Genomic DNA, 15,000 nt, shown 5'->3' on the forward strand with positions numbered 1-15,000 from the left:
GGAGCTGATCACTGATGTTCAGTGTTTATCTGGGGTGGCCTGTAGCGTAGTGGTTAAGGTATATGACTGGGACACGCAAGGTTGGTGGTTCGATCCCCGGCGTAGCCACAATAAGATCCGTTGGGCCCTTGAGCAAGGCCCTTAACCCGGCATTCCTCCAGGATTGGCTCCTGCTTAGTCTAATCAACTGTACGTCGCTCTGGATAAGAGCGTCTGCCTAATGCCAATAATATAATGTTGTCTCTGGCAGGATAGCGTGTGTGCTCCTGCTGCCAGTGGGGGGCGGTATGGAGGCTGTGTGATTGTGGATGGCAGGGAGACTGGCGCAAATTTAATACTGGTGTGCACTGTTTCACAATAGAAGTGTATTTAATACCGGTGTGCACTGTTTCACAATAGAAGTGTATTTAATACTGGTGTGCACTGTTTCACAATAGAAGTGTATTTAATACTGGTGTGCACTGTTTCACAATAGAAGCGTATTTAATACTGGTGTGCACTGTTTCACAATAGAAGCATTTTTAATGCTGGTGAGCACTGTTTCACAATAGAAGCGTATTTAATACTGGTGTGCACTGTTTCACAATAGAAGCGTATTTAATACTGGTGTGCACTGTTTCACAATAGAAGCGTATTTAATACTGGTGTGCACTGTTTCACAATAGAAGCGTATTTAATACCGGTGTGCACTGTTTCACAATAGAAGTGTATTTAATACTGGTGTGCACTGTTTCACAATAGAAGCGTATTTAATACCGGTGAGCACTGTTTCACAATAGAAGCGTATTTAATACTGGTGTGCACTGTTTCACAATAGAAGCGTATTTAATACCGGTGTGCACTGTTTCACAATAGAAGCGTATTTAATACTGGTGTGCACTGTTTCACAATAGAAGCGTATTTAATACTGGTGTGCACTGTTTCACAATAGAAGCGTTTTTAATGCTGGTGAGCACTGTTTCACAATAGAAGCGTATTTAATACTGGTGTGCACTGTTTCACAGTAGAAGCGTATTTAATACTGGTGTGCACTGTTTCACAATAGAAGCGTATTTAATACTGGTGTGCAGCCCCCAAAGGGCTCACTGTGGAGACAGTTCATGGGAGGGACAGCGCTGAGTCTGAACGTTGTGATTATAGCTGTGCTGCTCTTACTCTGAAGTCCTGTGGGTCTCATTTACGACTTTAGATAATCAGAAATAATCTTCTTCTCTGTTAGGCCTCCAAGTAATAATAATGTTTCATAACATTGCTCGCATTAAAAGTTTTATATTATTAGTCTTTCAAAAGCTTAAGATAGAACAAATTACAGAAATGGACTCCACTCTCAAAACACCATAGATCTTTAACACTGAACAAAACATGACATTATAGCAGAATATTAACACACAATGTTAACACAGCGTTAACACACAACATTAACACAGCGTTAACACACAACATTAACACACAATGTTAACACACAACGTTAACACACAGTGTTAACACACAACATTAACACACAGTGTTAACACACAACATTAACACACGGTTTTGTTAGCACAGTGCAGTAGAAGACAAACAAGTCCCTCCATACAGCCCTGTATCCAGCACAGCACAGAGTACAGCCCTGTATCCAGCACATAGTACAGCCCTGTATCCAGCACAGCACAGAGTACAGCCCTGTATCCAGCACAGAGTACAGCCCTGTATCCAGCACAGCACAGAGTACAGCCCTGTATCCAGCACAGCACAGAGTACAGCCCTGTATCCAGCACAGAGCACAGCCCTGTATCCAGCACAGCACAGAGTACAGCCCTGTATCCAGCACAGCACAGAGTACAGCCCTGTATCCAGCACAGCACAGAGTACAGCCCTGTATCCAGCACAGAGCACAGCCCTGTATCCAGCACAGCACAGAGTACAGCCCTGTATCCAGCACAGCACAGAGTACAGCCCTGTATCCAGCACAGCACGTAGTTCAGGGAGCAGAGTGATGTCATCCTGAGTGACATCGTAATTCTCCGGGCTGTCGGAAGGCCTCAGACAGCGGGGGAACGGCTCTGTGTGAGAGCCGCCTCGTTTGGGCGGGTTTCGGGGAGCGTGTAAATCGCGGAGCGAGCCGAACGTTCCCCTGATGCATGGGTCTACGGGCCGAGGCTGCGCGCTCGCAGCTGATTGGCTGGTGTCATGGGAACATAAATACGTCCGTGCGCATGGCTGACGGACAGGGGCCTTCTGGGCTGAGTGAGTAAGACAGGGGGGATGTGTGTGAAGGACAAAGAGAGGAGGGAGGGAGGGAGGGCGGGAGGGAGGGAGGGAGAGAACACGCCCGGCCCTGTGGTGCTTTAATGAGCAGAGACAAACCCATGGAGGAGAGTACATTACATTACATTACATTATTGGCATTTGGCAGACGCTCTTATCCAGAGCGACATACAGTTGATTAGACTAAGCAGGAGACAATCCTCCCCTGGAGGAATGCAGGGTTAAGGGCCTTGCTCAAGGGCCCAACAGATCTTATTGTGGCTACACCGGGATTAGAACCACCGACCTTGCGTGTCCCAGTCCTTAACCACTACGCTACAGACCGCCCCCACAGAGTAGTGCGTGATGGCTGCTGATGGGGAAAAGGCAGAGAGAACAAAAGTTGATCATTATTTGGCTGTCATAATACACTGTAATCAATGTAATATTTTTTCTTACCTTTATCACAAGTAAATAACAAATCAGCTAGCTGGTATTGGTAGACTCTAGTCGCTTTGTATTAAAAAGACTAAACTAAACTAAAAATCTAAGCTACTAGGACTACTACTGCTAATGCTGCTACTACTACTACTGCTACTGATACTGCTGCTACTGCTACTGCTACTGCTACTGCTACTACTGCTGCTACTACTACTGCTGCTGCTGCTACTGCTACTACTACTGCTACTACTGCTACTACTACTGTTAATGGTACTGCTACTACTACTACTACTACTACTACTGCTGCTGCTACTACTGCTACTACTACTACTACTACTACTGCTGCTGCTACTACTGCTACTACTACTACTGCTACTACTGCTGCTGCTACTACTGCTACTACTACTACTACTACTGCTGCTGCTACTACTGCTACTACTGCTACTAGAAGAGCAACAAAACTAAAATGAGTATTTATGGTAATGATAATGTCTATCATCATGGTCATAATCATTATTATTATAATCAAGCTGTATATGAATTAATATTTCATATCAGAGCAGGCCGTAGAGGGTATTTCACTCGGGTATAAGCATCCAGAGCTGCTGGCAGAATCTGATTGACTGAGAAAACGGCCCATCTGCACAGACAGCCCTGTCACTGCGGCGTAGCAGGGCCTGATCAGACTAACTGCAGAGTGTCACGCGTGTCCTTTCAGCACTGTGGGTTTAAATCCTCGGGTTTCATTCCATAGAACGCAATGGATTTGCAGCATATGAAATAGCCCCTTTAGATTTATTCAGCGTCAAAAATTATAATAATTCCTCTCTTCTTTATTTAACTCCAAGCTAGCGGGAATTGTGTTCCTTTGGTGTAGACACTGCCTTGGCTCAGCAACCCTGATCTCCATCAGTCAAAGTAGAGGACAGGAACTCTATACAGGAAGGGAAGCAGAGGACAGGAACTCTATACAGGAAGTGAAGTAGAGCACAGGAACTCTATACAGGAAGTGAAGTAGAGCACAGGAACTCTATACAGGAAGTGAAGTAGAGGACAGGAACTCTATACAGGAAGAATTAACACTGGAACATTCTACAGAGAGCAGCCTGGAGCCCTTTGGCTGAGGTACATGACTGGGGCCTAGAAGATTGGTGGTTCCAGCCCTGATGTAGCCACAGCTATTGGGCCCCTGAGCAAAGCCCTTAACCCCGCATTCAGGGTTAAGTCGCTGTGCATAAAAGCGCCAGCTAAAGAACGTTCTTTTACTGTGTGGGATAAAAAAGCGGCCGTTGAGCTGAAGGACGGCCAGAGAGAGCCCCTAGCTCCTGGCTCCTCTCACAGCGGCTCCCTCCCTTGAAATAGGACACAGAAAAGAAACGGGGAATGATTGATGTGATATTTAAAGTTTAAGAGCGTAATATGTGTGAACGTATTATCCATTAAGAGAGGCTTAACACCTTGGCTTTTGTGTGGCTTATCTGAGGTTAGAATGGCTGCTCGTCTGTGTGAAATCACTGCGCTTTAAGTGAATGTGCTCAGCCTGTGGCTGCCCGTTAGGCAGGATTGCTGGGCTCTTAGTGAGGATAGTAGTCGTCTTTTGGACAATAAAGAAAAATGTGAAATACCTTGAATTAAATACAGTTTTTTAAAAATAATTTCCAAGAACCGTGTAAAATGTTGAACAACTCTTGTGTTCTTGAAAGAGATGTCATTTTAGAAGCTTTACTCTCGGCCTCCAGGAGGAAATCTCACTAACAGGCCTCTCGTTCCCCGTTCTGTTTAAATCTGTCTGAAGCTGGCTTCTGTCCCTAATGCTGGGATTCAGAATGAAGCAATCGTTCTCTCGTTCGTCCAAGAGCTCTTTCTAACACAGCCTACGGTAATATAAACATACATAAATTAAATACACTGTGCAATCACTTTTTTCTTGCATTTTAAATGTCCATTGCGCAACAAGATATGTATATTAACTGTTTATGAATGCATTGATTAATTGATGACTGTAAAATATTGTGTTTTGATGGGGGCCACTTAGATTCTATACTCAGGGGGGTTCTGATTGGGACCTCTGTCCCTCATACTCTCCGGAGACGCTGCGCTCTGTCGTGTATTATAGTACGTAATTGCAGTTTGTGTGATTGTTTTATTCCTAAGGACCACCTGCCAGTCATCGTCACCGAGCCAATTCTATTTAGATGTAGAGAAAGTACAATTCAATCTCTTGGGCTCACTGCCATTCCTCATTCTTCTTTGTCCTAGTTTTTATGAGTGGGAGAGCTGTGCTTCTGAGGTTAGAAAACCAGAGAGAAAAATAGTTTATATTAGGACACGTTGGCTTGGATTCTGTTTTAAGTATTCACTTAAATGAGTTGTGTGAGGATTGGAAGAACACAATTGGAAGACGGGCTATTATGATTTTATTAGCAATGTTCTTTGGATTTAACTTCACCAATATATTCCTGATACGCCCAGAAGAGAGCATGCATGTGGGTGTGGTATCATGAGTAACATTACAGTCTTTAAACTATTAGAAGTCTGATTGTGGTTAGCAGGCAATTGCTAGTTGGTTAGATAGCTAGCTTGCTATGTTCAAAACATTTTCCACGCATGCACTGGATTGTATTTGGTTGGGACTGGGAATTAATTTATGATTAAGATTGTTGTGAAACAATACCGTATTCAATATTTCAATATTAGTGATCGGTTGATAGGAGCTCCATATTAAAAAATATCAATGTATCAAAATATCGCTGGACCTTAATTACCGCCGCATTTCAAAATCTTAATGAACATCACTACCCTGTTACAAGCTCTTAATTAGCATTAAAGCCCGTTCACACCAAGAATAATAACTATAGCAATAACGATAACGATGTGAGCATCCACACTGATGAACGATAACTTTCTGTAAATAGCCATTTTGAACATGAAGCTTGTAAATTGGAATTTGAGTGGCTCCCAATGTTTCTATCATTCATGCAGCCGGTAAAAAAAAATCGCTCCAACAATATCTTTCGTCACTGTCGTTGTCGTTATAGATAGCAGCGGTGTGGCCTCCGCCATCCACTTGAGCTAGAACTTGCACTCCGTATTTACAGTTATCATTATCGTTCTTGGTGTGGACGCGTCATTACCGCCACATTACCACTCTTAATTGGCATCACTACCAGACTACGATCTCTGCATCATTACATTGCCACCAGGAGCTGTAGGTTCTGAAGGTTTAATCTGCGTCATTCCCCCCTCCCGGCCGTTATCCGAGCTCATTCGGGCGTCAGACTGCACAGAAGAAAGTTACAGTGACGGGAAAGGTGTAATTTCTCGGAGGGGCAGAAGCGCGTGTGATTAATCCGCCGGGATGCATTCGTGTTCTCGGGAGCAGCGCACTCAATACCGCGTATTTCACTCCGCGTGAAATACGCGGTATAGGGGCGTGTAGGCGTGCGGCAGTTAGGTCCGATCCAGAAGCAGCCAGGATGAAAGCAGAGGTGTGCCGAAAGTCTCACCACAAGCACTCTTTATTTCTGGGTCCTGAGATGACGGAGCGAGAGAGAAGAGCAGAGGCGGGTCTTACATTTGGACAGTGTTTACCTTATAAAGTGGCGACACAAGAGTTTCAAAACGGAATTGACTTGCAACAGTTCATTGGCGATAGCCAATTAGAATGGAATATATGCACTGGCAGTTTTTTTTTTGTTGGTTTTTTTTTTTTTTTTTTAACTGAGCTGAGTGGGCACTTCCTGTGTAATTAATATGTGATCTACAGGAAGCGGGCGTGTGGGTGTCAGTGAGTTTAAGGCAGCGTGATTGCCACAACAGTCTATCTGACTGCTTGTCTGTCTGTCTGTCTGTGTGTGTGTACATGTATGTGTGTGTTGTGTGTGTGTGTGTGTGTGTGTGAGAGAGAGAGAGAGAGAGAGAGAGAGAGAGTGTGTGTGTGTGTGTTGTGTGTGTGAGAGTGTGTGTTGTGTATGTGTGAGAGTGTGTTTGAGAGAGTGTGTGTGAGTGTGTCTATCTGTGTCTCAGAGGTGATCTGTCAGAGGCTGGTAGTGGAGGAGAGGAGAGAGGGAGGAGTAAAGGAGAGATTGAGGAGAGGAGAGGAGAGATTGAGGAGAGGAGAGCAGAGAGGGATGGAGCTCGTTAGTTTTATTGGTTTCCTGCAGTCAGCTGGTAATGCGGCTGATTTAGAGATGAGATCTGAGCTGTAAAGGCAACAGCCATGGAGACATATTGATGAGAAAACAGGTCTTAATTGTAATGTGCTTTTTATCTCTCTACCTCTCTCACTTTCTCTCCCACTGTATATCTCTCCCTCTCTCTCCCTCCCTCTCTCTGTCTCTCTCTGTCTATCTCTCTCCCTCCCTCTCTGTCTCTCTCTGTCTCTCCCTCTCTCTCTCCCTCCCTCTCTCTGTCTCTCTCTCCCCCTCCCTCCCTCTCTCTCTGTCTCTCTCTCCCTCCCTCCTTCCCTCTCTCCCACTCTCTCTCCCTCCCTCCCTCCTTCCCTCTCCCTCTCTCTCCCTCTCTCTCTCTCTCCCCCTCTCTCTCTCTCCCTCCCTCCCTCTCTCTCCCCCTCTCTCTCTCCTCCCTCCCTTCCCTCTCCCTCTCTCTCCCTCTCTCTCTATCTCTCCCTCTCTCTCTGTCTCTCTCTCCCTCCCTCCTTCCCTCTCTCCCTCTCCCTCCCTCCCTCCCTCTCTCTCTCTCTCCCTCCCTCTCCCTCTCTCTCTCTCTCTCTCTCTCTCCCCCTCTCTCTCTCTCTCTCTCTCTCTCTCCCTCTCTCTCCCTCCCTCCCTCTCTCTTCCTCTCCCTCTCTCTCTCTCTCTCCCTCCCTCCCTCCCTCCCTCTCTCTCCCCTCTGAAGTGAGCACATATCCAGTACTCAGAGGGCCTGTGCTGTCAACTGCTCATGTCTCAGTATTCATTAAGGGCTCTCTCTGAAGGATAGCTCATTAATCCTAACATACACACACAGTGTTTCTCTCCCTGCAAAGCTCTCCTTCACTCAACCTTTCCACAGTTCTGTCCATGCTGCTGTGTGTAACGTCATAAAACCATCATCCAGAGAGTTAGCATTTCAGCAGCGCTTTTGAGATCAGTTACACAAATTCATGCTCATAGTGAGATCAGCGGCTTTCATATCAGATCAGTGGTGAATTTAAGATCATCAGCTCTAAGATCATAGATCACAGACCAGTGGTGAATTTGAGATCATCAGCTCTAAGATCATAGATCACAGATCAGTGGTGAATTTGAGATCATCAGCTCTAAGATCAGAGAAAGATATCCATTGAGTGTGGCTCAGGGGGATGTGTTCTCATATCTCTTAATCTGGATTTTGAGTTGTAGTTTTTATTTAGAATGAATCTATGCTGTTTAAGGCTGAAGGAAAGGGGATTTGAAACCATGTTTTTTTGTGTTCTATTAGTAGTGTGTGTTCTATCAGCTGACTGACACGGTGAGCATGGGAGAAGAATCGATCAGGCCTGAAGATTGCCTTTCTGACAGGCCTGTCGCAGGGCTGAGCTTGATTTATGGGCCGGTGTGGGTGCCATTCATATGCTAATGAGCCGGCAGCACAGAGTAGATGAAACATGCTGCAAATCACCTGGGAGAAGAATCTGTAAACTACACACCTTCAACATCTGTACCACGTCTGTACCAAACTACACACCTTCAACATCTGTACCACGTCTGTACCAAATTACACACCTTCAACATCTGTACCACGTCTGTACCAAATTACACACCTTCAACATCTGTACCACGTCTGTACCAAATTACACACCTTCAACATCTGTACCACGTCTGTACCAAATTACACACCTTCAACATCTGTACCACGTCTGTACCAAACTACACACCTTCAACATCTGTACCACGTCTGTACCAAATTACACACCTTCAACATCTGTACCACGTCTGTACCAAATTACGCACCTTCACCATCTGTACCAAATTACACACCTTCAACATTTGTACCAAATTACACACCTTCAACATCTGTACCACATCTGTACCAAATTACACACCTTCAACATCTGTACCAAATTACACATCTTCAACATCTGTACCACATCTGTACCAAATTACACACCTTCAACATCTGTACCACATCTGTACCAAATTACACTCCTTCAACATTTGTACCAAATTACACACCTTCAACATCTGTACCATGTCTGTACAAAATTACACACCTTCAACAATTGTACCATGTCTGTACCAATTACACACCTTCACATCTGTACCAAATTATAGACAATGAACAACAGACATTAGCTTCAATATGGGTTCAGGCACCATCTCTATGTGGGTGGGTTGGTGTGTGTGTGTGTGTGTGTGTGAGAGAATGAGTGTGTGTGTGTGTGTGTGTCTGAGAGTGAGTGTGTGTGTGTGTGAGAGTGTGAGTGTGTGTGAGTGAGTGAGTGAGTGAGCGAGTGTGTGTGTGAGTGAGTGTGTGAGTGTGTGAGTGTGTGTGAGTGAGCGAGTGAGTGAGTGAGTGAGTGAGTGAGTGAGTGAGTGAGTGAGTGAGTGAGTGAGTGAGTGAGTGAGTGTGTGAGTGAGTGTGTGAGTGTGTGAGTGAGTGAGTGATGCAGATAGCTACATAGCTATAGGTACTACTGTTAGCTGTCTAGCTATAGGATGTTTGTTTGCTTAGTTAGCTAGCGAGCTTTGTGAGTCTGCTCAAGCAGTTAGAAATATACAGTAAAATTAACTGGAGTGTTGGACTGAACAGTGTGGACTGTTTGCTGGTTTAACTCCAGTCCTGGAGGGGCCGCAGTGTCTGCGGGTTTAACTCCAGTCCTGGAGGGCCACAGTGTCTGCAGGTTTGACTCCAGTCCTGGAGGGCCGCAGTGTCTGCAGGTTTAACTCCAGTCCTGGAGGGCCGCAGTGTCTGCAGGTTTGACTCCAGTCCTGGAGGGCCACAGTGTCTGCAGGTTTAACTCCAGTCCTGGAGGGCCGCAGTGTCTGCAGGTTTAACTCCAGTCCTGGAGGGCCCCAGTGTCTGCAGGTTTAACTCCAGTCCTGGAGGGCCGCAGTGTCTGCAGGTTTAACTCCGGTCCTGGAGGGGGCGCAGTGTCTGCAGGTTTAACTCCAGTCCTGGAGGGCCGCAGTGTCTGCAGGTTTAACTCCGGTCCTGGAGGGGGCGCTGTGTCTGCAGATTTAACTCCAGTCCTGGAGGACCGTCGTAAACTTCCAGCCACTGCAGCTCTCCAGGAGGACGGTTTTGGATCCCTGCCCTGTAGCCAGGACTGTGATGGATTTCCAGTTTTCGTGGTTTAAGAGGGCGATGTTTTTGGGGATGTTTTATATGCTGAGTTTTAGTGCCCTACCCTGATGCTGACTCTGTGACACTGAACACTCCCTTTACCAACCACACCCTCCTGCACACAATAAATACATATATATTATATCAATTTGTAACACACAGTTTTCTCAAATGAAAGATTGTATATATTCGAATGATAAAACCAGAAAATTGATGTAAAAATCTTTGGTTTATCCACTGAAACATTCTTTTCAGCGTCGTTAACACTGAAAAAATTGACACTCAGATCTATGGAGGAGAGTCGTTACGCTTGCGTTAACTTTTAAATGATTTGTTTTCCTTCGGAGGAGAAAGAGCAGACTGCTGAACTGCCTCAGAAACGTTCTGCTCGTCATTCGGGTGTGTATCAGACACGGGCCCCTGAAACCTGCTGCTGCACACAGACCCCAGGGCCGTCTCTGCACACAGACCCCAGGGCCGTCTGTGCACTGGTGTTCAGTTTGGAGCCCGTCGGCATATGTCTATAGAGAGAGGGGGTCTGTCACTGTGTGTCTGTAGAGAGGGGGTCTGTCACTGTGTGTCTGTAGAGAGAGAGGGTCTGTCACTGTGTGTCTGTAGAGAGAGAGGGTCTGTCACTGTGTGTCTGTAGAGAGAGAGGGTCTGTCACTGTGTGTCTATAGAGAGAGGATCTGTCACTGTGTGTCGGTAGAGAGAGAGGGTCTGTCACTGTGTGTCTATAGAGAGAGGATCTGTCACTGTGTGTCTGTAGAGAGAGGATCTGTCACTGTGTGTCGGTAGAGAGAGAGGGTCTGTCACTGTGTGTCTATAGAGAGAGGATCTGTCACTGTGTGTCTGTAGAGAGAGAGGGTCTGTCACTGTGTGTCTGTAGAGACAGGGTTTGTCACTGTGTGTCTGTAGAGAGAGAGGGCCTGTCACTGTGTGTCTGTAGAGACAGGGTTTGTCACTGTGTGTCTGTAGAGGGAGAGGGCTGTTCTATGAGCAGGGCATTGTGGGGTTTGTGGGGCTGTGTTAATTATCCTGCTTTCTCCGCTGATATAGTGCTGCACTGCACTCATCCATCTACCACTGTGGAACTGATACCTTCATCTGTCTCTCCCTCCCTCTCTCTCTCTCTCTCTCTCTCTCTCTCTCTCTCTCTCTCTCTCCCTCTCTCTCTCTCTCTCTCTCTCTCTCTCTCTCTCTCAGGTTCAGTGGGTCCAGTCTTCCTCCTCCCATCATCAGCAGTAAGAACTGGTTGCGGCTGCACTTCACATCAGATGGGAATAACAGGAAGTCAGGATTCCGGGCACAGTACCAAGGTACACAAACACACACACACAATAACACACGTACACACACACACACACACACACACACACACAATAACACATGTACACACACACACACACACACACACAATAACACACATACACACACACACACACAATAACATGTACACACACACACACACACACACACACATACACAATAACACACATACACACACACACACACAATAACACATGTACACACACAAACACACACACAAACACTAAAACACACATACATGCACAAAAACATTAACGCACCTACTCACACACACACACACACACACACACACATACATACACACACACAAAAACACTAACATGAAAAAACACATACATACACATTCTCACACACATACACACACATACACTAACATGCACAAACATATACTCACACACACAAATGCACGCAGACAGACAGACACACTCTCTCTCTCTCTCTCTCTCTCTCTCTCTCTCCCAGGGCAAAAAGGATTTAAAAACTAAAATGATTTAATTGAACTGAAATGTAATTGTGCATAGAACTAATTTATTACATTTTCTGATTATATTTTTGGAGGCTGTTTTAATTAAAGGCAGAAGATGTGCACCAAAAAGAGAGACAAGAATCAGAAAGAGTCCGAGAGAGGAAGGTGAGGAGTCATAGACATGAGTCAGAGAGATATGAGTGGAGTCATAGAGGAAGGGGTGGGGTCAGAGAGAGGGAGGGGAGGAGTCATAGACAGGCGGGTGGAGTCAGATAGATGAGTGGTGGAGTCAGAGAGAGGAAATGGTGGAGTCAGATGCATTTGAGTCAGAGAGATGAAGGGGTGGAGTCAGTGGGGAAGGACTGGAGTCAGAGCAGATGGGGTGGGGTCAGAGGCAGTGAGTCAGAGAGAGAGTCACTGTGGGCACTTGATCCACAGGTGTCTCAGACAGTCTGTGCGTCAGTGAGAACCCGGGCCTTCAAACTTTTCCATTTATATTTCACAAGCGCTTCTCTCGCTGAGGGACTGCCACATGTCTGTCTGTTTTTCTGCATTTATACATGAATAAAACAGCTTCAAGCAGCCACCAACAACAAGAAAAGCAAACACACACACACACACACACTCACACTTCTGAAGAGCTGGATTGGCTGTGCAGGTAAGGGGGAGCTGGGTGTGAGCTGTGTTCCAAACACACACTCTCTCTTTGAGTGGCTGTCCCTGGAGAGGGAGAGCCTGCCCGGATTTAGCTTCAGTTCTCAGATAGCCTGTCAGCTTGTGAGCCCAGCTCCATGGCTTTCATGCAGAGCAGAGACACTTTGAGGCTTGAGACTTTGTAAGCACACCACTCACCACACACCCACACACTCACTCACACACACACACACACTCTCACACACACACACTCACTCATACACACACACACACACTCTCACACACACACACTCACTCACACACACACACACACACTCACACACACAGACACACACACTCTCACACACACACACACTCTCACACACACACACACTCACACACACAGACACATGCTCACACACTCTCACACACACACACTCACACACACAGACACACGCTCACACACACACACTCACCACACACACACACAGACACACGCTCACACACACACACACTCACCACACACACACACACACACACCCACACACACACTCTCACACACACACTCACACACACACACCCACACACACACTCACACACAGACACACACACACTCACACACACACACACACACACACACACACTCACACACAGACACACACACACCCACACACTCACTCACACACTCACTCACACACACACACACACACTCACACACACAGACACACGCTCACACACACACACACTCACCACACACACACACACACACACCCACACACACACACACACACACAGTGATGATGCTGATGCTGCAGTGTTGCTATGGTGGTGCTGATGCTACAGCATTGCCAGGGTGGTGGCCTGTAGCGTAGTGGTTAAGGTAAATGACTGGGACACGCAAGGTCGGTGGTTCTAATCCCAGTGTAGCCACAATAAGATCCGCACAGCCGTTGGGCCCTTGAGCAAGGCCCTTAACCCTCCATTGCTCCAGGGGAGGATTGTCTCCTGCTCAGTCTAATCAACTGTACGTCGCTCTGGATAAGAGCGTCTGCCAAATGCCAATAATGTAATGTAATCTAATGTTGTAGAGTAGCTACAGTGCTGTTGATGCTGGTGCGTTGCCATGGAAATGTTGACGCTGTAGCACTGCCATGGCAATGCTGATGTTGTAGTGTTGCTATGGTGATGGTGGTGCTGATGTTGTAGCGTTGCGCTGGCAATGCTGATGCTGTAGTGTTGCTACGGTGATGGTGGTGCTGAGGCTGTAGTGTTGCCATGGTGGTGCTGATGCTGGAGCGTTGCCCTGGCGATGCTGTGGCTCTGTTCTCTCTGCAGTGAAGAAGATGAATGAGCTCATGTCCAGAGGAGTGAAACTGCTGCCCAGCAGAGAGAGCCACCAGAAGATCTCTGTGTGTGAGTCACCCTTATACACACTTACACACACACACACACACATACACACACATGTACACACACACACACACACACACACACTCACACGTATACATACACACAAACATATGCACATATCCACACTCACACACACAAACATACTTATACACAACACACACCTGCATGCGCACACACACATAACATCAAAAACCCTTATTATACACAAAACTCACTATGCACAAGTCCTTTGTCTAATATCTATGGAGTACACTTAAAGGTTAGCACAGAGTTCTGTCAAGAAGAAGAGATTGTGATTCACTCATTTAGTTCATTACACTTCATTCATAATCACGCATTATCTGAAAATACATTCGTGACAATAGGTATGCCTATTCATGTTGGCTTTCGATTGTTCAAGTGAGTGAACAATAAACTGTGATTATGACAGCACAATCGCTAAATAACATAACACCGTTAATAAGACAGCATGCGTCCCAGAGAGAGAGAGAGAGAGAGAGAGAGGGGAGAGAGAGAAGGGAGAAAGGGAGGGAGAGAGACAGGGAGAGAGAGAGGGAGAGAGAAGGGAGAAAGGGAGGGAGAGACAGAGAGAGGGAGAGAGGGGAGAAAGGGAGGGAGAGAGACAGAGGGAGAGAAAGAGAGAGAGGGGAGAAAAGGAGAGAGAGACAGACAGAGAGAGGGAGCTGCTGGTTGAAGGACAGTGCCTGACTCCTCTGTTGCAGTGCAGTTGTTTGTAGCTGGGCTCACCTCATAGTGGGGGAATGTTTCTCTCTGGAGATGACAGCTCAGAAAGTAATATCATAACGACCCCCCGCCGCTCCGCCCCGCCCCCCCGCCCCGCCCTCCCGTGCCCCCAGCCTGCAGAAGCCCCGCCCTTCTCCCCTGTGTGCAGGAACATCAGATGCATATCCATGCAGCCTGCAGAAGCAGTGTGCCTTCAGTTTCCCATGAGCCTCTCTGACCTCAGGCGCCCCGGAGCTCCGCCCTCTGCCAGCGTGTCACTTCCTCTTCCCTTTGAAGTGTCAGGAGGGGGCGTGTCCGGCGCGGCAGGGGGCGTGTCCAGGGTTTGGAGGCTCCTCTTCACCTCCTCAGACAGCGTTTCTCAATCAGCCCGACCACATGCATATTTAAAGGGCTGCTTGGGAAGGGGCAGTGAGGCTCTCTGAATCAGCAGATGTGTGTGTGTGATATCCTCACAAGCTCTCATGGTCTCTCATCGTCTCTCATAT

At 46.7% G+C, this 15,000-nt stretch overlaps 1 protein-coding gene across 1 annotated transcript in view; it reads left to right on the forward strand.

Annotated features, from left to right (window-relative positions):
* The window catches only part of LOC133107869 (CUB and sushi domain-containing protein 1-like), a 235,620-nt gene that overhangs the window by 126,152 nt on the left and 94,468 nt on the right, over positions 1-15,000 (forward strand). Inside the window, 2 exon segments of the mRNA XM_061217173.1 lie at positions 11,140-11,252; positions 13,697-13,774. Of these exon segments, the coding sequence (XP_061073157.1) occupies positions 11,140-11,252; positions 13,697-13,774 (191 nt within the window).

Source organism: Conger conger, chromosome 1 (genome assembly GCF_963514075.1).
Source record: "Conger conger chromosome 1, fConCon1.1, whole genome shotgun sequence".
Lineage (NCBI taxonomy): Eukaryota > Metazoa > Chordata > Actinopteri > Anguilliformes > Congridae > Conger > Conger conger.